Source organism: Balaenoptera musculus, chromosome 15 (genome assembly GCF_009873245.2).
Source record: "Balaenoptera musculus isolate JJ_BM4_2016_0621 chromosome 15, mBalMus1.pri.v3, whole genome shotgun sequence".
NCBI lineage: Eukaryota > Metazoa > Chordata > Mammalia > Artiodactyla > Balaenopteridae > Balaenoptera > Balaenoptera musculus.
In genome coordinates, this window is record NC_045799.1 from 83,340,867 (window position 1) to 83,361,933 (window position 21,067).

The 21,067-nt window shown below is 44.5% G+C and overlaps 3 protein-coding genes across 11 annotated transcripts in view; 1 reads left to right on the forward strand and 2 right to left on the reverse strand.

Moving 5' to 3' along the window:
• The window catches only part of LOC118880609 (radial spoke head 10 homolog B-like), a 69,282-nt gene extending 58,878 nt beyond the window's left edge, over window positions 1-10,404 (reverse strand). For 3 of the 7 annotated variants that reach the window (XM_036824297.1, XM_036824299.1, XM_036824298.1), the window contains exons 1-8: window positions 10,186-10,402; window positions 8,020-8,159; window positions 7,258-7,344; window positions 6,972-7,074; window positions 6,088-6,271; window positions 3,031-3,198; window positions 2,333-2,430; window positions 459-558 (exon numbers count right to left, since the gene is read on the reverse strand). In XM_036824297.1, coding sequence (XP_036680192.1) covers window positions 459-558; window positions 2,333-2,430; window positions 3,031-3,198; window positions 6,088-6,271; window positions 6,972-7,074; window positions 7,258-7,344; window positions 8,020-8,159; window positions 10,186-10,208 — 903 coding nt within the window. In that variant the 5' untranslated portion in view covers window positions 10,209-10,402. Of the gene's footprint in view, window positions 1-458; window positions 559-2,332; window positions 2,431-3,030; window positions 3,199-6,087; window positions 6,272-6,971; window positions 7,075-7,257; window positions 7,345-8,019; window positions 8,160-10,185 lie in introns of those variants that run through there. The other 4 variants (XM_036824296.1, XM_036824302.1, XM_036824303.1 and 1 more) reach the window with 4 other exon arrangements.
• A 29-nt stretch (window positions 10,405-10,433) lies between these two features.
• Window positions 10,434-18,361, forward strand: AIMP2 (aminoacyl tRNA synthetase complex interacting multifunctional protein 2). Of its 2 annotated transcripts, none has more exons than XM_036824307.1 (4): window positions 10,434-10,578; window positions 14,842-15,048; window positions 16,779-17,010; window positions 17,832-18,361. In XM_036824307.1, exons 1-4 carry the CDS (start codon window positions 10,564-10,566, stop codon window positions 18,218-18,220), a joined length of 843 nt encoding a protein of 280 aa, XP_036680202.1. In that variant the 5' UTR covers window positions 10,434-10,563; the 3' UTR covers window positions 18,221-18,361. The 2 variants fall into 2 exon arrangements, with proteins under 2 accessions (XP_036680202.1, XP_036680201.1); XM_036824306.1 differs by having other exon boundaries at window positions 10,439-10,698.
• EIF2AK1 (eukaryotic translation initiation factor 2 alpha kinase 1) overlaps window positions 18,235-21,067 on the reverse strand; it is a 30,632-nt gene continuing 27,799 nt past the window's right edge. For both annotated transcript variants that reach the window (XM_036824305.1, XM_036824304.1), the window contains exon 15: window positions 18,235-19,152. In XM_036824305.1, the coding sequence (XP_036680200.1) occupies window positions 19,042-19,152 (111 nt within the window). In that variant the 3' untranslated portion in view covers window positions 18,235-19,041. The remainder of the gene's footprint in view (window positions 19,153-21,067) is intronic.

Consider the following 21,067-nt stretch of genomic DNA (forward strand, 5'->3'; position numbering starts at 1 on the left):
ATCTACTGTAGAGCACAGGGAACTGTAGTCAATATTCTGTAATAACCAAAATTGGAAAAGAATTTTAAAAAGAATAGACACATGTATATGTATAACTGAATCACTTTGTTATACACCTAAAATTAACACAACACTATAAATCAACTATACCCCAATATAATAAAAAAATTTTTTAAAAAGAAATTAACAGCGAGACATTTTAAAGATATTTTTAAAAATATTTTAAAATGACAATATAGCATTGTCTTTTAAAATAAATAATATCAATATATTTGCATAAAAACATGATTTTAGAATAAAATTGATTAGAAGAATGAAAAAAAAGATAAAGTAATGTTTCTGAGTCAAAGTCCCAAGTTCCATGTAAATTGCCTGTGTCAGAAAATGTTATTTAATAAAAAATAAAATTAAAACTAAAAGCTAGAAGAAAAAACTAATCCCCCCATATTTTGAAATACCTTTGCTGGGTCACAAGGCCGCCGATTGATAAAGAAAAACTGTCTGTCCGTTGAACTTCTTCCCACGCCGTGAGCACAGTGAGAAATAAAACCTGAGATACTGTTCAATGTTAATGCCATTAGGGCGGGATTCCAGAGCAGAAAGGATCAGACACACATCAAACAGCACATTCTCAAAGTGAAAAATAAAAACATAACCCCTGGTGACGAGCTGACAAGTATTAACATTTCAGGTAACGTGTATCTGTGCTCCATTCTGGTGAATCATTAAGGAACACAGACCCTCTGGAATGTTCCAAAGTTCCCATCGTTAACAAATCCTCCATGGGCAACCCAGCGGGTTCAAAACTGATTCGTTTCAGCTCTCACTTTCCCTATTAAATCCTTGGCCTCCACACAAGGAGTGGGTCTCACCCCACACTCACATTCTAGAACCTTCGTGCAGTCCCCACCAAGCTGTCCAGGGAGCCCAAGGACCTGTATCCAGGCTCTTTGCCCACATTCCCCGCCTTTTTAAAATCTGTTCTCTTGGGATTTCCCTGGAGGTCCAGTGGCTAAGACTCCACACTTCCAGTGCAGGGGGTGCAGGTTCAATCCCTAGTCGGGAAACTAAGATCCGTATGGTGTGGCCAAAAAAATAAATATAAAACATAAAATCTGTTCTCAGTTAGCAAACTTCTATCACCTATGGCGTTGGTTAAGAGCTTCACCTGAGATTTACCCCAGGGATATTTGAGTTTCCATAAGAATGATACCTTAGCATAAAAAATGAATCCCCATCTTTAATTTCAGGGATAAGCCAAAGGCAAGTGGAGGGAGGGTAAGCAATATGGGCCCAATTCTGCTTATGGAAAAATGTCTATTTTTCTTACACTAAAACTAATGATGCTGGATTGGATTCTGGGTAAGGCACGAGTTAAAGGAAAAGCGCCTCTATCCCTCTATGCCAGGCCCTGACAAAGTGAAACATACATAATTGAAGAGTTATTCTAATTGTTCACTAAACAGAGCCTCTTACACAAATGCTAATTTAATAAGAAACCCCCTAAAATGCACCAGTTACCCAGAATATTGTTTACATTAAAAACCTGGCTCCGGGCTTCCCTGGTGGCGCAGTGGTTGAGAATCTGCCTGCCAATGCAGGGGACACGGGTTCGAGCCCTGGTCTGGGAAGATCCCACATGCCGCAGAGCAACTGGGCCCGTGAGCCACAATTACTGAGCCTGCGCGTCTGGAGCCTGTGCTCCGCAACAAGAGAGGCCGCGATAGTGAGAGGCCCGCGCGCCTCGATGAAGAGTGGTCCCTGCTCGCCGCAACTGGAGAAAGCCCTCGCACAGAAACGAAGACCCAACACAGCCATAAAAAAATAAATAAATAAATAAATAAAAAACAACAAAAAAACCCTGGCTCCTCCATATAAATCCTCTTTCTCAGCAACAATACTGCCTACAGTTTATAATGGACATAAGAAACTATAAGCTTTAAAATCACAATCTTGACAGGGTGAGAGAGAGTGTCATGGACATATATACACTACCAAATGTAAAATAGATAGCTAGTGGGAAGCAGCCGCATAGCACAGGGAGATCAGCTCGGTGCTTTGTGACCACCTAGAGGGGTGGGATGGGGAGGGTGGGAGGGAGGGAGATGCAAGAGGGAAGAGATATGGGAACATATTGTATATGTATAACTGATTAACTTTGTTATAAAGCAGAAGCTAACACACCATTATAAGGCAATTATACTTCAATAAAGATGTTTAAAGTAAAAAAAAAAAAAAAAATCACAATCTTTAAAAACAAAACCAAAGGGAAAAAAAAAAAAAACTCAAAAAAATTGTTTGATCGTAATTTTCCTGGCGCCAATCAACTTACCAAAACAGGTTATGCAGAGCCTGGGAAGAGCTCAGCCCATATTCTTCACACACAGTGTCACTAGGGGGCAGCTGCACGAAAGGGATGAGGCTTTGCAACTGAAAGAAATCAAGGTTTACAGTTATTTCCTAATAAAGCGAGAACCGGCCTGACTTCAGAAAGGAAGATATAACGAAGGTTTCGTGTGTTTTCCTTCCTAGCCAAGCTATCCACATCAAGAGGACAAAGAATCTCAATAGTTGCATTTTGCAGTTCTATAATAAATAATTTTGATTTATTAGCAAGATGAAACACTTGTGCTCCTACTCATCCATAAACAATACATTGCTCACAATATTTTTTTTTTCAAGGAGAGAGTAAAAGGATGATTTTAAAACTTGCAGCTCCTAAGATTAATTTTTGTGATAGGGACATAATTTAAAAAAAATCAATTCTTAGATTTTATTCTCTATGCTACTGGAAAGGACAGGAGAAACCTGCCATAATCACTAGAGCAATAAAATGTTTTTAAACAACTGGCCACCCAGTTTTTTGTTCTAGAATGATTATTTTCATTGCGTGGTGGTGGATGGATAAGAGTGAGCTTTGGTCTAGAGGCTAGGTGATCAGTGAAAAGACTGCCGGAGAGCTCCAGGTGAGAGATTGGAGCACCTGAATCAAGAAAAAAACCAAAAAACCAAAAAACGGGCCACCACTACCTGTTTCTGCCCAAATACAGATCCGATATTTTCCTTCATGCTGGAGCCTCCACTGGTGCACACCACAGGCTGCCTCTTACCCTGTCCAATCTGATTGGTGCAACTTACACGGACGCCTGCTGAAATGATACAGTAGGCGTGTAAGACCTGGACCATTTTGGAGAACTCCTGTTTAAAAAAGACAAACGCAAGGACTCAACGTTACTTCAGTCTTGCAAGAAGCACATGATTCAAGTTATACAGTCAATTCAAGGTTCTCCTATCATCTCACAAATAAGGCAAATTATTCCTGACAGAATGAGCGATGAGTTGAATCTCCCTACGTGGTACCAAAGGGAAATCAGAGGATAAGGTTCTTCACCACACTTCCCTCATTTCCAGAATGTCCAGGCCTTCTGCTCTAAAAATCAAGAAGTATGTTCCCTTTGACCTTGAAATCCCTCCTCTGGAAATTTATCCTTGTAGAAAGACTGGCATAAACAATCAAAGATCTATTATGATGGGCTTCCCTGATGGCGCAGTGGTTGGGAATCTGCCTGCCAACGCAGGGGACACGGGTTCGAGCCCTGGTCTGGGAAGATCCCACATGCCGCAGAGCAGCTGGGCCCGTGAGCCACAGTTACTGAGCCTGCGCGTCTGGAGCCTGTGCTCCGCAACAAGAGAGGCCGCGATAGTGAGAGGCCTGCGCACCGCGATGAAGAGTGGTCCCTACTTGCCACAACTAGAGAAAGCCCTCGCACAGAAACGAAGACCCAACACAGCCATAAATAAATAAAAAATAAATAAATAAATTAAAAAAAAAAAAAAAGATCTATTATGAAAGGGCTTCCCTGGTGGCACAGTCATTAAGAATCCGCCTGCCAATGCAGGGCACACGGGTTTGAGACGTGGTCCGGGAAGACCCCACATGCCACAGAGCAACTAACCCCGTGTGCCACAACTACTGAGCCTGCGCTCTAGAGCCCGCAAGCCACAACTACTGAACACGCGTGCCTAGAGCCCGTGTGCCTAGAGCCTGAGCTCTGCAACAAGAGAAGCCACCGCAGTAAGAAGCCCGCACACTGCAACAAAGAGTAGCCCCCGCTCGCCACAACTAGAGAAAAGCCTGCACGCAGCAATGAAGACCCAACACAGCCAAACATAAACATAATAAATAAATTTTAAAAATTTTTAAAAAAAGATATATTATGAAAATGTTCACTGAAACAATCTGTAATTGTGAAAAATTATAAACAACCTAAGCAACCATCAACCAGGGGCTAATTAATTACAGTATATCCACATAATGGTGCCATGATAAAAAATAAGGTAGTTACCAATCGACCAAAAAAAGGTATCTACAATATACTATATTAAAAAGTCAAGGTATAGAACAGTATATATAATATGATCCCAATTGTTTAAAGAAAAATAGAAACATATGTATAAAGATTGTATATACATGTACGCATTTAAAGTCTAAGGGATATAGGGACTTCCCTGGTGGTCCAGTGGTTAAGACTCCACACTCCCAATGCAGGGGGCCCGGGTTCAATCCCTGGTCAGGGAACTAGATCCCACATGCATGCCGCAACTAAGAGTTTGCAAGCTGCAACTAAAGACCCTGCACACTGCAACTAAAGATCCCGCATGCTGCAACTAAGACCTAGAGCAGCCAAATAAATAAATAATAAATATTAAAAATAAAAAATAAAGTCTAAGGGATGTAAACCAAACTCTGGGAGGTAGGCAGAGACAATACCAACTTTCTACTGCACACAATTCCATGTGACTTAAATGTTTAATATTCTATGTCACTTGATTTCATTTTTTTAATATTTATCTTGAAAAATTTTCTAAGATTTATAAATACATGAAACTAAAAGGAGTCTGGAAAGACTCACCAAACTGTTAACAATGGTCATCTCTGGCAAGTACAAGTTCTTTATGCCTATATTTTCTGAGACACCAATTTTTTTTTACCTTAAGATACAAAATAATAATAAAAATTTTCTCTGTACAAAAAATTTTTAATATTTAAATTAAAAAACATTTTTAAAGTTTATATTTTTGCAAAATTAATAAAGTTAAAACTCGCACAAATTGCTTTAGAGGTAAAGAAAGTTTTTAGCAGCATATGTTTAAGTTTTTTGATTACAAAGAATATAGGTACAAAACAGAAAAGTACAAGGAAGATGGCAAAAAGCACAAGTGATCACACATCCAAGAATAACCACTGGTAGCATTCATGCGTCTACTCTCCCATGCTTTTTTCTATGCATATTTTGGCCAGTTGCTTTGTTTTTACAAAACTGTAATCATATATATACACACACACACACACACAAACACACATGTACTGAAGCCCTCGCACCTAGAGACCGTGCTCCGCAACAAGAGAAGCTACCGCAATGAGAAGTCCGCGCACTGCAATGAAGAGTAGCCCCCGCTCGCCCCAACTAGAGGAAGCCCATGTGCAGCAACAAAGACCCAACGCAGCCAAAAAAATAAATAAATAGATAAATAAAATAAATAGATATATTAAAAAAGAAAAGAAAAGGGTAAATCACCCAAAAGTTAGGTCTTTGAGGGGAAGAAGCAAGCTAAGCACTTCTCCAAAAATTAAGGGAAGAGAATGAACGGGAGTGCAAACCACCCTGACTGATCTTGTACTACATTTGGGCATCACACTCTCTAGGCTCTCGGATTCTGAATTTACCGTACCTTTCTTTTTTTAATTAATTAATTAATTTATTAATTAATTTATTTTTTGGCTGCACTGGGTCTTTGTTGCTGCGCGCAGGCTTTCTCTACTGCGGTGAGCAGGGGCTACTCTTTGTTGCGGTGTGCGGGCTTCTCATTGCAGTGACTTCTCTTGTTGCAGAGCATGGGCTCTAGGTGTGTGGGCTCAGTAGTTGTGGCTCGTGGGCTCTAGAGCACAGGCTCAGTTAGTTGTAGCGCACGGGCTTAGTTGCTCCGCAGCATGTGGGATCTTCCCGGACCAGGGCTCGAACCCGTGTGCCCTGCATTGGCAGGTGTATTCTCAACCACTGCACCACCAGGGAAGCCCCACCGTACCTTTTTAATATTCCTTTGAAACTCCTTATGGCGCACAGGTAGCGTATAAAATAACTGCTGCACACTGACTGTCGTCCCTCTGGGTCGTGGGTAGGGGGTTTTCTGGAGGATTTTTCCATTGTGATCAAACACCAGTCGAGTCCCAACCTTCGCAGATGTGTGGCAGGTAGAAATAGTTACATCACTGTACGAAAAAGCCAGCAGAGCACAGTCAGCTAGAGACTCCCACGTGCTCGTCATCACGTGCTCATTTTCTCACTTCTGTTCTCTCTAAACTCCCCTAAAAAGATGATGATCCCTCCGAGATCATCAAGAGAGTTTAAATGGGTGAGGAGTCATCATAAAATCCAAGGTTTGGCCCCCAATAGATAGTGAGAGAGTTCTGTAAATGTTTTGTTTTGATAAAAGCTTTGATACTTATTTTGGTTAAACTGCAAAATAAAAGATCTCAAAACTTACATATTCACCAATAAAGATTTATTTCTCAGTTTGGCTACTACTGTTCTAACAAAATCTTAGAAGCTGTTGTGTAATTAAATAAGTGCTTCAGCTAAATTTTTTCCTCAACATCAAAATAAATTAAAACCAATAGCATATGGCATCTATAATGTATTATCTATATGTCACTTTTAAATTGAGAAGTTACTGCTTTAGTAAGGGTAACAATTTTTTTACAATACTATTTGCTTCATTTTGTTCATTCATTGCTTACATTTCAGAAGTATTACCACTTAGGTTGGTACTAAGATAAAACAGAATGCAGAAGTTAGCAGTTGAGACATTCAGATGGAAAAGTGTAAACAATAATGATTCTAATCATACTTTTTAATTTTCAGAGAGATTTTTATAAGGGGTCAAGTTAGTGGATAAAATTATTGCATCACCTCAGTGCACAGAGTGAGCTCAGAGCTTCCCCCCGAAAGCCAAAAGTTTCAACCTGAGTGAGGTCAGCAAACTCCTGAATCTTAGAAGTGTGATGCTTCAGAGCTGAAAGAGAGGTGGAGAGTAAGGCCGAAGAGATCGCAAGTGACACAGCAATGAACACACACCATACCCACCCAAGTGACTGGTTTTAAAAAGCTGTTTTGTGTTTCCTAAGACAGTGTTAACCCAAATTCTCAGACATTTGGCCCAAATATTTTAAAATAGGATTAGCAAAATTCAACTTACTTAAGCCTTCAAAGTTTTCCTCTTCTACCCCGCATCCATTGTCTGAAACTTCAATGAGCTCCACGCCATAGTCTTTAAGCCTGAGCTCTAGAAAGTTTAAAATATTGATTTCTCAAATTGATCCATGCGAAAAGCCTTTAGAGTGACAGTATTTATAACTTACAAAATGCAACTTTGAGTCCTAACTATATTTATTTAAATGTACTACTGTCATTTTGTATATTTTATTTTTTAAAGTCCTTCTTGGCTATTTACTAGCCCAGATAAAATAGTTTTGTTTTTATTTTCTTTCTTTTTTCTTTCCTTCAAGAGGATAATTTTAACACAGTCATTAAAGAGAACAAGTTCTGGAATCAGACTCCCTGGGATCATATTTTACTAGCTTTATAACCTCAAAAAAAAAAAGTAAATTCCTTGTGCCTTAATTTCCTCATTTGTAAATCGGAGATAATAATTATAACAATAACAATAATTCCAATCTCATAAAGTCATTCTACAGATTAAATGAGGTATCCCATCTGTATAGTTCTTAGCACAATGCCTGCCTGGCACATAGTAAGAACACAATAAAAGTTAACCGCTATTATTATTATTGCTACCTAGCTAAATACTAGGCATATAATAAGTGCTAAATTTATGTTTAAAAAATAATAATTTCTCTGTATATCAATACCTGATTGTCTTATTACAGTAACAAACATTTCTTGAATGAAACAGCATAAACTGATTATTTCTTGTGGTTTAAAACTCTCCCAAACTTACCAATGTTAGTGGCACTGGCATCCACACTATTTTCTACCAACTCCTTCACAGCAGTGCTTAGACTAAGAACCACTTGCCCAGAACAAATCTGATGGACTGACTTCCGATCGATAGGTTTGATGGCCTTAGCAAGTTCTGAACTAAAGAAACGGGTTACAAGAAACAGCAAGGAGGCAATTATGCATTTTCATCCTGGTTTTAACTGTGGGAAATGATTCATCTCCGTTAATAGTTAATGGGTCTAATCCATTCATTATATTAACATATCCATTTATTATATTCACAAATATAAATGTTGGTCTACAATCCTTAAACATCTGTCAGAAAGTCTTCTGAATAGATACTTCAAATGAAACAGACATTTAAAATCTAATTAAACTGGGATCTACATGGAGGAGACACATCCCCCTAAAGCTATGGGTGAATAATCTTTTGCAACAATAGTATCTTCTTTCTTGAAAATTGAAAGCAATGTTTCCCACACAATTTGAAAAGCCAAAATTTTGCTGGGAAATCCAGTGTTCATGTCAAAATCAAAACCATCTCAGAAATCGGGTACCAGCTGGGTAACTATTCCTATGGTTGCCTACAAATCCCCACTCCAAATCCAGGCTGCCAGCTCCTGCCTTAGCAAAGGCCCTCACAGTTCTGGCTGTACCTACCTTCAGAATTTTCCAACTGGTTTGTCTCCATTTTCTCTCTACTTCAATCAATCCTCCATGCTACCACCAGAGTTACTTTAGAAATCACAAATCTGGTCAAATAATTTTTCTGCTTTAAGAACTTACTAGCAGACTTCCCTTGTGGCGTGGTGGTTAGGAATCCGCCTGCCAATGCAGAAGACATGGGTTCGAGCCCTGGTCCGGGAAGATCCCACATGCTGCGGAGCAACTAAGCCCGTGCGCCACAACTACTGAGCCTGCGCTCTAGAGCCCACGAGCCACAACTACTGAGCCCACGTGCTGCAACTACTGAAGCCACCATGCCTAGAGCCCCTGCTCCACAACATGAAAAGCCACAGCAATGAGAAGCCCACACACAGCAACGAAGACCCAACGCAGCCAAAAAATAATTATTTAAAAAAGAAAAAAACTTACTAGCATCCCACTGTCTGCTATATGAAGTTTCAAATCTAGTCACAATTGGACCCCAATCTGCCTTATTTTCTCTCTCTCTCCAATCCTCCCATTGCCAATTCCCCTACATTCTGGTCACAGCGAACAACTCTTTCCTGAATATCACAAGCTCTTTTAGACACTGCATCTTGCCCATACAGGTGTGTAGCCTCCTCCTCCTCTGCCTGGCAAACTACCTCTCGTCTACATGTTCACTAATTTAGCAATTTCTAGTAAACGGTTTTACTGATAACTTGGGTGTAACTGAACACAGGAGCATCCTTGGGAAGGAAATCTTTGGGTATTTCCCACAACATATAACACATAATAGACCCTCGGTAAACCCGTGTTAAAAAAAAAAAAAAAGAACGAACATCTTTACTCTTACTCGACCTTGCACAGAATTCCACTCAAATTTGTCTTAAATGGAAAAACTGCAGATGACACCACTTAAAATGGAATAAAGTATCTCTAAAAAATTTGTTGATTTGGCAGGACACCATAGGCTACAGGTCCATTCCTGATATTTATTTGGAGGGGTGGAGATAAAACATTTAAACACAGACAGCGAATCTGGATTCAGGAATCTGTCACAGGGCAACAGTGCTACCCGAAGATTCGCTACCCCTAATTCGGTGTAGCTGACGGTAATCGCATACTCAAGGAGATACAGAAGCAATGCGTTTTTTTAAAACTGTCCGCCGCAAATTAGCATGTGCCTTAAAGCCTCCCCGAAAATAACCCTCAATTTTAAAAAAGAAGAGAGAGCAACCAGGTAAAAAGGAAATTAATTCCGTCTACTGGGATTTCAAGCTCCGGCTTCAGGTCCACAGATGCATGGCGGCGTCCGGGCAGCGGGCCGAATCCCCCGCGGACCCCGACCTCAAAGTGCACCCACAGGGCAGCGGGTTGGGGGAGCGCCGAGGAGCCTGGCCTGGGGCCTCCGTGCCGCCGGCTCGCCCAGCGCCGCGGTCACTTTCCCCTCAGGGGTCTGGAACGCTGTGGGCCTTAGACAGGGAGACCGCGAGGGGAGGCTGCAAGCTCGGCTCACCTCGGCCCGTCGGCTCGCTCCATGGATGCAGAGCCTAACTCGGGAATCGGAACAGTTTGCGCCGCCGCTCCCACGGTTTGGGGGGGTTGAGGGAATCCTCCCCCCCCCCGCCGCCCATTGGCTGCTTCCGACACTGTGTCCCGCCACTTCCGGATAAGGCTACGAACGCCTCCCACCTCTCCTTCTCGCTGATTGGTTGTGTCAAAGGTCGAGTCCATGACGTCGAATGAGCAGGGGCCAATTAGAGCACAGGAATTGCGCTTTCCCGGACGCCAGCCTCCGGGTCGGAAAGGAGGTGGCAGTAGCCTGTCGTGGACTTGGACGGTTTCTGAGCGTTCGTGTCTCTCACCCGCCACCTTCCCTCCCTTGGGTTCCACAATGCCGATGTACCAGGTAAAGCCCTATCACGAGGGCAGTGGATCTCTCCGTGTAGAGCTTCCCACCTGCATGTACCGGCTCCCCAGCGTGCACGGTAGGATCGGCAGCCCCGCGCCAGCCGCGAGCCACGTGCAGGTAGGAGCGCGCGGCCCTTGCCCCGGCCCCGCACCAGCCCAGTGCCAGGCGCCAAGGCTCTAGTCCCACCGCCCGCCCGTCCAGTGCTCAGGCGCCCTGGCTCCACCGCGGTCCCGCCCCGCCCCGCTGCCCTCTTGTTCAGTGCGCACGCGCTGCCGCCCGCCCTGGCCCTCAGTTGGAGGACTAGGGGCATGGGTCCTTCCAGGCCCGGACCTTGGGACCCGAACTGTCTCGAACAAACCGTGGGGACCAGACCCGATCGCCTACCCCACTCCAGCCTCACGCGCCCGCCGGCCTCCGAACGACCGTAACTCTTATCTATTAAAGGAGCTATCCATCTGGTAGCTGTTTTTGCGCTTATGACTACTTAAACTTTTATATGACGAAATTTTACCCACAGAAAAGCGAATAGCACGTAAATGCTCGTTTTGAGGAATTATAAAGCGAATCCCAGTGTCACCACCACTCCAGTTAACACGTTGTCAGCGCCCCATTTAAAACTACCCCCAAAGTTCCCGACTTCCGCGGTCATTACGTCCAGCTTTTCTCTCTTATTTTGTCACCTGAGTATGCATCCCTAACCATGTAGTCTTGGTGTAAGTGGAAGCATGCAGCGTGTGCCCTGCAGTGTCTGGCTGCCTCTTCTAGATATGATTTGAAGAATCCCTTTGCTGCCATGAAAAAGCGAAGCGTTTTCTGCTCTGCGGTCTGCTGCTCCTTGGCTTGACTTGTGCCCCCACGGCTTTATCCGTCCCGCTGCTCACGGGCGTCGGCTGGTTTTGCATTTTAGGCTGTTATGAATTATTCTGCAGGATATTCTTGTACACGAGCAGGCATAGGGTATATACTAAGGGATGGGATCGCTGGCTCAGTGGGCTGGTCTGTCTTCAACTGGACTAGATTGCTTTCCAAAGCGGTCATCCGGGTTTATGCTCTCACCCGCGGTGTATACGAATTTCTGATGCTGGCACCCTCCCCAAAGCTGGTGGGTGTACAGTGGCATCCTACTGTAATTTAGTTCAGATCTCCGAGACCTCTAAATCAGTCGAGCCCCTTTTCATGTTTATTGGGCATTTTGATTTCACCTCTTTTGTAAAGTACCTGCTCAACTTTGACTTTTTTTATTAATTGCAAATACACATTTTAATTTTCCAGCTGGAGAGACTTTCTGTCCATTCTGACTCAAGATGAGTGAATAGATAACGTTCGTGGCTTGTTTTCCCTGTCATCCTTTGTCTTAAGACCTTTCTGCCTCGATTGGAAGGGCGGTCGTTAGTTTAGTTTGAAACCAAATAACACAACTGTTGTCTCACTGCAGAGCTAAGGCAAAAACGCAGGCATGGTCCAGTATCTCTTCACCTGGAGATTCCCATGGAGGCATGGTCTGGTGCCCCTTAACTGGACAGTCCCATGGAATCAAAAAGAAAACCCCAGAGTGGGGAACATAACATCCCTTTTGAGACCAAGTCCCCCTTTCTTTTTTTTTTTTTTTTAAGTATGCTGCCTAACATCCTTTGGGCATTTAACTGTGAACTTGCAACTTTGAAGGTGATAACTTAGCAGATGATAACAATGTGGACAGATCAGTAGAAATCTAGCATCTCCAGAGGAAATGAGAGCAACACAAAGAATAAAATGCCTCTAAATCCATGTAAAACAACACAAATGGATAAACACAACATGCCAAGTCACAGTCTCTCCTGAACAAAGAAAACAACAGGCCAGCATTAGAAGGTGTGGTAGGTAAAGCAGAACTTGAGCATCTTGCGTTCCTCAGATGAAGCTATGCTGGGCTCTTATCACAGGCCACATTCCACACGCAGTACTGGGTTCAGTCTTCAGTGAGTGTTGACGGGTTTTGAGTACAGTAGGTGCTTCGCCCCTGGTTGGGCAGGGACCCGACTGCCATTTGTAGAAATGAGCAAAGTTGTACACAAAGAATGCACACATACAGGCTGGATTAAAAGATTGGAAGTATTACTCAGGAGGACTGATATTGAGTAACATGAGGATATCACACAGGTGGTAGCCTTACCAGTCACACATTTGCACACTTATTTCCAGTCAGCACCACATTATTTAATTGGCACACTGAACTCTATCCTTCTTTATCACACCCAGATGGTAGTCATCTTGCATTTCTCTGCTGTTTGATCTTAAACAAGAGCAGCAGGTGAGGGGAGCTGAGATCGTGGAGATCCAGCTCTAGGGTAAATCGGCATTAACCAGCCGAGAGAAGGGGGAGGGATGTTGCAGACAGAGGGAACCTGATGAGGAAAAGCCCTGTGGCAGGTGGGGGCCTGTGTGTTTTAGGATCCAAAGAACAGCATGGCCAGAGCCCAGAGCAATGGGGGCAATGATGGGAGAGGAGGTAACCAGAGAACCATTCATACAAGCTATTTATCAATCCGGGTTAGGCTTTTTAGCCTAAGAGTTTGTTTTGATTTCTGGCTGCCATCGTAGGGATGGGTGGGTCAGAGGGGTGGACCAGAATGGATGCAAGGTGACCAGTAGAAGTAGGCCAGGTGAAAAATGGTGTCTTGGACTCAGGCATTGACCATGGAGGCACACTTATAAGTCATTGGATTCCAGAAAATTGACAACCGCTGGTGATGAATTGGCTCTGCGAAGAGGGCAGTGTTGTGAGTGACAAGGGGAGAAACAAAATGTTCCTTAAACTCACCAGCATACAAATGTGAGCAGGCACTCTTCCAACACTCACATTGTATCATGAGTGCATGTTTATTTTTTATTATTTCTTTAAATAAATTTATTTATTTTATTTATTTTTGGCTGCATTGGGTCTTCGTTGCTGCACGCGAGCTCTCTAGTTGCAGCGAGCGGGGGCTACTCTTCGTTGCGGGTGCGCGGGAAGGCCACAAGTGCATGTTTATAATAAACTCAAGGTCATTGCCTATTGACCCTTTTGTCTAGTCATGAGTGTCTTACTCATGCTTAACGTGTTCTTTGTTCTCTTGACTCAAATGGATTATCTTTTGTGAGAGCTTGTGAATCTGAAAATAGGTTGCACAGTGTGACTGCTGGGAGGTTTCTTGTTATTGCTTTTTAAAGTAAGTCGGTAGGGACTTCCCTGGTGGCGCAGTGGTTAAGAATCCGCCTGCCAATGCAGGGAACACAGGTTCGGGCCCCGGTCCAGAAAGATCCCACATGCCGCAGAGCAGCTAGGCCTATGCGCCACAACTGCTGAGCCTGTGTGCCACAACTACTGAAGCCTGCGCACCTGGAGCCCTTGCTCCACAACAAGAGAAGCCACCGCAGTGAGAAGCCCGTGTACCATGGCGAGGAGTAGCCCCCGCTCGCCGCAACTAGAGAAAGCCCGCGCACAGCAACGAAGACCCAACGCAGCCAAAAATAAATTAATTAAATTAATTAATTAAATAAATAATTACGTCTGTAGAGATTTGAGATTTATTTCTCAGCAAATATTGGGTTGGCCAAAAAGTCCCGTTATGGAAAAACCCAGACGAACTTTTTGGCCAACCCAATATTGTTAGTTACTTATGGTGTACTAATCCACTGTACCAGGCAAGAAAGATGCAAAGATTCAGTGAATGAAGGATGTGAATATTCCCTCTTTATGAAGTAATACATTTCAGCAGTGAAAAAGTTCTAGATGATTCTAAGATAATGTGAGTGCCAGTATTGCCTAGAAAATGATTTGGGGAATGGATCATTTGACCCCCCCACCCCGGACATACTTCCAAGCTTAAGGACACTGTTTTTTTAACCTGTGTGCTCCCTTTTTCCTTCGATTAGTCTAAATGGTTGATTACATCCTCATCGCCACCCCCAATCTTTTTCTATTCATTTACGCAAAGTATTTTGAACTAGTTTGATAGAAAGAACAATTTGTGTTCGTCTTCTCTCATTCTCTGTTCTTAAAGACTAAATCACCTGAAATAGGAGTCCCACAATTTCAAAGTGGCTTTCAGGCACAACATTATTTGTTTTATAGCATTTGGGGATTGATTTGCAGGACCTATTGGACTGGGGCAAATGAGATGATTCTGCTACCTCATTGTAATGTCTTCTGAAAGGTGGGAGGTTCGAACTAAGTGGAAGTGATCAAACAGACTGCTTTGATGTGAGAGGAAGTGAACGTTTTGATGTTGGTCTGTTTAGGAAGAGTCGGACCCATCTCTTCAAGCTCTTGAGTCCCGCCAAGATGATATTTTAAAACGTCTGTATGAATTGAAAGCTGCGGTCGATGGTCTCTCCAAGATGATTCAGACACCAGATGCGGACTTGGATGTAACCAACATAATCCAAGCTGACGAGCCCGCTGCTTTATCGACCGGTGCATTGGACTTAAATTCCGTGCTTGGAAAGGTAAGTGCATCTAGAAGGATAAAGAACATCAGCGTGCTAGGTGGATGTTAGTGCTGGAAAATTGTGCCGGTGTGATTAAAGCCTTGGTTTTTGAGTTTTCAAAGGTGGTGCAAAAAGCACATTCCTCCTCTGATTGTGCCTTTGCACAGAACAGATTCATGAGCTTGAGTGAAGCCAGGCAGGCTCTAATGCAGCTTCTGGATTTCTCAGACCCGGTGGAGAACGGGGGTGATCCTTAGGCAGAAGAGGAAGTCAAGAGTCCCTGCTTCCTGCCACTCGGGGCAGCTCCCGGCAGACTCCGAGCCCTGGAGAAATGGTCGTTCACTCGGTGCTTCTCTGAGGTTCAGCCGAGTCAACCCTGACTCTTTGAGAGTGGCCTGAATTTCAGAGCCTTGGCTGTCCAGGCGCAAAAATCCCACCGATCCTTTTGCAATTTGTTGCTAAAAGCCAGTCACAGTCTCATACCTCAGACATATTTTGCTTAAATTCAGTTTGCTGTGTTAAAATTCAGTTGCATCAGCCACCTTTAATGTCAGTCTACAGGCTTCAATTGATTTAGAGGACAATCTGATACGCAAAGAAAGAATGTCTTGTTACAAGTGGGTGCAAGAGGGTGCGTCCCGAGAATCCCTGCTAGCACCCTCCCCTGGAACTGGTGATAGAAAACGGTCCTGCTTAAAGACCTAACAAGCGGAGGCAGCACTGCCATGTCTCCCCCAGAGCTGTTTTTGGTAACGTCCGTCCCTCTGCACTCATGTATCCCTTCATCCCCCAGTTCGTGTTTGCATGCACCGGGGGCCCATGAGACCCCACTCAGCCAGTCCCCCAGGGAGCCAGTCTGCATAGGGGGTGAGTCGGTAAGACAGCTGTGCCGGGTGTCCCAGCATGCCGGGGGGCCTCCCAGAGCACACGGTGCTTCAGATAAATCTTGATACCGCAGAAGGCACAGCATCAAGTAACACGATATGTTCAGAGAAATGCAGAGCATCCAGCATAGGTCCACATGAAGGGCATCGGTCAGGAGTGCAAGACCAGAGGCCAGATTGTGGCCGGCTGTGGACAGAAAGCCACAGAGTTTGGCCTCTGTTGTATCATATGAGTTCATTAGTTATGAAGAGCGGATGTACAGAAAGAAGATAGTCCGCATCTAAAGGCAGTGCGTGTTGCAAATCAACTATACTTCAATAAAATACATTTTAAAAACAAAATAAAATAAAAAGGCAGTGTGTTTTGGCACTTTAATTCACACCTAGTTTTTTAAAATCTCCCTGAGCGAAGACCCTTTTCCAAGGGGTTCTTCACTGACACGTAACTCAAACAAATTGCTGTAGAAACTATATCCTGTCGGGCATTAGAAAGATTTAGTAAATGGAGTAGTTACACGTGTGATTTTTTTTTTTAACTTAGGGACAAATAGAGGTGTCAATCCTAACACGTTGCGCTAATTTGAGTAGAGTCACCTGTTATTTATTGGGAGCAGCATTGCAGGGGTGGAGGGGTGGAGTCGGCTGCCGTCCCCTGCTTCCTACCGAGCCGAGCCCCCTTGGTAGCTTCCTTCCATCCCCAGCACTCACAGCCTTGGCTGCAGGTGGGGTGACATTAGTTCCTTCTTCCCGGGAGGTGACGATTCTTTAGAGAAGCCTGGTGGGGGTCTAAGCACAGCACCTGGTACAGTGTCGGCACTCAGGTTGCTGTTGGTGTCATCTGCGCTGTTGGGGTTTGCTCCCCAGGATTACGGGGCGCTGAAGGACATCGTGATCAACGCCAACCCCGCCTCGCCACCCCTCTCCCTGCTTGTGCTGCACCGGCTGCTCTGTGACCACTACAAGGTCCTGTCCACCGTCCACACGCACTCAGCGGTCAAGAGCGTGCCGGCAAACCTCCTCAGGTGCTTCGGCGAGCAGACGAGGCAACAGCCCCGTCACGAGTACCAGCTGGGTTTCACTCTGATTTGGAAGGACGGTAAGCGGAGGGGCCGGGTGACTGGGAGGCAGTGGGGGATGGGAAAGGGGCGGTCTGCAGCTGCTGGCCGGCAAAGTCCAGAGAGCTTGCGGGGTTTGGGGTGGGGGGTTCTCCAAGAGGAGCAGGTGCACCTTGGCCCAGAGATGCTCTCCCTCCTCTGGGAAGGTGGAGGTCTCGACTGAGAGCAGTCTCCGAGGGAATCCTGTCTAACCAGCCAGGGCAGGGGAGTCACGGCTGTCACGGCCGTCTTGCCCTCACATTCCAAAACCTATCATTATGGGGACATCGATGTCCTCTTGTAATGGACGTTACCCATTAAAGGCTGGCAGGATGTCATTTATTCATTATCTCACTGGTGTGTGCGCTTCTCCCGGTTAAGTTCCTACGGAGGGAATTGAGTTCATGTCCATCCGTCGAGGCCTTGCTGCCCTCAGCCACACGTGGAGAGCCAGGTGAGGGCAGCAGGAGGTCCTGGCCCGGGAGATGGGACCCCTGGTCTGCAGGCCTCATGCCCAGATCCTTAGGCACAGGGGTTGGAACAGATGGTCTGAGGTCCCTTCTAGCTTGAAAACTGTCATCATCGAATACCAGAAATGGTTGCTTTGTAACTTACAGTTTGCACTGTTTAAACCTGCAGTTTAAACTTTCTTGAATATTACTGACCTTTTGGAGACCGACTAAAACTCCGATTTTCTTGAAAATACACTTTCCCTCGCCACCGGTTCGTGACTAACAGGGACTCCCCTTGCCACGCTCTATAAGCACGTCCTCCGGCGGCGCTGCTCTTGTTGACATTTCATGGAGTGCTTATTTCTTTTCAGTGCCGAAGACTCAGATGAAGTTCAGTGTCCAAACGATGTGTCCCATCGAAGGAGAAGGGAACATTGCACGCTTCCTGTTCTCTCTCTTTGGCCAGAAGCAGGATGCTATGAATTTAACCCTCATAGATAGCTGGGTAGATATAGCTATTTTTCAGCTAAAAGAGGGAAGCAGTAAAGAAAAAGCCGCTGTGTTCCGCTCCATGAACTCTGCTCTCGGGAAGAGCCCCTGGCTCGTTGGGAATGAACTCACGGTGGCGGATGTCGTGCTGTGGTCCGTTCTCCAGCAGACAGGGGGCTGCAGTGGGACAGCGCCAGCCAACGTGCAGAAGTGGATGAGGGCCTGTGAAAACCTGGCCCCTTTTCACACGGCCCTCAAGCTCCTTCAGTGAACCTCAGTCACTGATTTTAAAGGGTTTAAATTTTAAGGATGGTGCTGTTTTGTGCCTATTATTGGTAAAGGGACTTGTACTAAAATCAAAGTCTTTATTTAGGCCAGTGGTTAAATATCAATAAATGCATCATATAATTAATCTGTGGTTTTCATTTTATTTAAAATCCAGCAACACTGTATGCAATATACCGTGACAATTGCCAGCTATGTGGCAGGCACACTGGGGTACAAATATGAACGTATCATATCGCTGCCTTCGAGGAATGTAGACTTGGGGGGAAGCAAGTCTGTGAGGAAGGAGGGAGCCCGTGGGAACAGCGCAGTGTGGAGGGTAGGAAGGCCAGCAGCTGTCAACCTGGAACGGTGCAGCTAGTGCGCGGGCCTGGGCTTGGGCAGCGATGGGTCCAGAGCACACTTAGGTCTCTGCAGCAGAACCTAGAGGAGGACTTGGTGGTCAACAGGCAGAGTTCAAAAGAGAAAGAACAGCTGAGGATGAGGCCTACACTTTCACTTTCAGAGACTGGATGGATGGTAATATTAAAGTGAGAAGTCCAGGAAAAGGAGCGTGCGGGGTAGGAGAAAGGCAAGAACAGAACAGGTTTCGTTTCGAGCAGTCTTAGGTTCAAAATGCCAGCCTTAAAAGGTACTTTCACAACCTCACTTTAATAAGTCTTATACAGGCTTACTAAATACGATTAGAGTTATACCAGCCATATCCTAATAAAGATTGAAAATTTACATTCCAGTTGACTATTTAGCTTAAAAAGTCCACTCATATTTATAGAGCCTATTGAGGCTAGATGGGCACACCCCCATCTTTCATGTCACTCTCTTAACCCCTTTGTCTTGAGAGAGGAGACTTAGCTGCTTCTTTAGTTCTTCAATTTCTTTTTCTTGCTCTAGTATCTTCATCTGTAGGGTGAGATTAACCTGTAAAGAGAGAAAATTTTAAGCTCCGTTACAACGGCTTCTTCCTTTACTTTTAAATATACAGGGCTGCCTCTCTTTGCACAGTTCCAATATGCGTGGATTCCAGTTCTCACAGCTTATTACGTGTCACCCAGCAACGTGGGTCGAGTGTCAGTTACCAAGGTACAGTGACTCTAATTGCCTTAGCGCTTCAGTCCACAAAACACTGACCCACCATACACGTCATCATCAGGAACAATCATCACTTCTTTCAAAGGCTCTGGTGGTTGGTCACCGTGCACCTGTTAGTCGGTTCACACACAAGCAGCGTGTGGAGTTGTGCTGCCTCCTGTCTCCCAGTGATAAGTCCACGTGACATTTTTGAAAGAGGGAACTGGCCAACAAAGATGAAAGTACAGCAAAGTAATGAAAAGTGAGGACGCGAGAAGTGAGTATCAAACGCACGGTGTTACAGACGAAGCAGCTGATCGCGGGAACGCCGATCCCGCCACCATCTGACGCACTGAGTGAAGACAGCTTATCAACGTGAACAGGAAGAGGGTGAAGATGTCCCCAAGAAAACTTCACATTAAAAGAACTCCTGGAGACAGACCATAACATCAAAAGTGCCAAAGGTAAAATGCCAGAAACTGATCCAAACTTAGCAAGGAGTATGACAAGTCACCAAGGCATAGAAAAGGTGCTCACTCCGTGTGCTAAGTTACAGGACAAGATGAAGGTGGGCACTATTCAGACGACTCTTGAAACACTTTAATTCTCAATTATAGTTTTATAATTTTTTTCATTTCCGCATACATCTGTAACTGATAATAAGAGGGTTTTAATGTTCTGACAAACATTTTTAAAGGTCATGGAACAACTGTAACTTTTCCCATTGATTTTTAAGCTCCTTTTGTATGCTGTGAGCTCTGCGTGGTCATTTTCACAGTCCTGCACTACACAAAGTGCAAAGTGAGGGCCACCTGTCTATGCAAATTTATCTGTACAGGTATGCATAGGTTACTCTATAAACAATTCTACAAGAAGGAGAAATCCTTACCATTAACAACAAATAACTACGGTCTCTACTCTAGCTTCACAGGGAGTTAGAAAATTCTCTCCATACAAGGATATCAATTCAACAACCACATCTGCTATTTTCAGAGACTGAGAGAAAAGCACTACACCTACCTGTTTACCGTTCAATCTACTAAAATTCACTGTTTTACTTGAAAAGAAATAAGCCTTAAACAAAAGACAAATCAACTAACCAGTTGCAAGTGGTTCCCCAACTCGTGTGCATCAGAACCACTTCGAGGGTTTGTGGAAGCACAGAGAGCAGCCCCTTCTCCCCCAGATGTCTCTTTTAATAGGTCGGTGGGGGAAGTTGGGGGGGGGGGTCTAAGTATTTTGTCGGGTTCACGGTGATTTTATGCTGCTGGTCTGGAGACTGCGCTCTGGAACCGGTGCATCCACACAACACTGCGTATAAATTACCCGGCGATCTCGCTACAATGCAGGTCTGGGGTGGCGCCCCGGAGCCTATGTATCTAACAAGCTCCCAGGTAAGGCTGATGCCGCTGGTCGGAGGACCCACTCTGAGTAGCAAAGCACTAGAGAACCTGTGCATTTCTCTTTGAATCAAGCTTTTTTAAGTCTTAGAAAGTTTCTGTTTATACCTGGCACTGAAACGACATGTCAGGAAGGAGGAAGGGGATGGGCTGCCTGGAGCAGGACCTCCTCACAGGACAGAAAACCAGACTCGCACACTGGGATGCTGAGATCTTAGGTTGGGTAAGGCGGTCTCGGCCACAGATACTCCAGCTCCCCTGAGAATCACTGCTGTCCTACATCCTTTGGTGTGTGTCCCTTTCTACTAGTAGATACTTTGCAATAATTCATAAAAGGCCATATACCATAGTTGGAAAGGAAAACT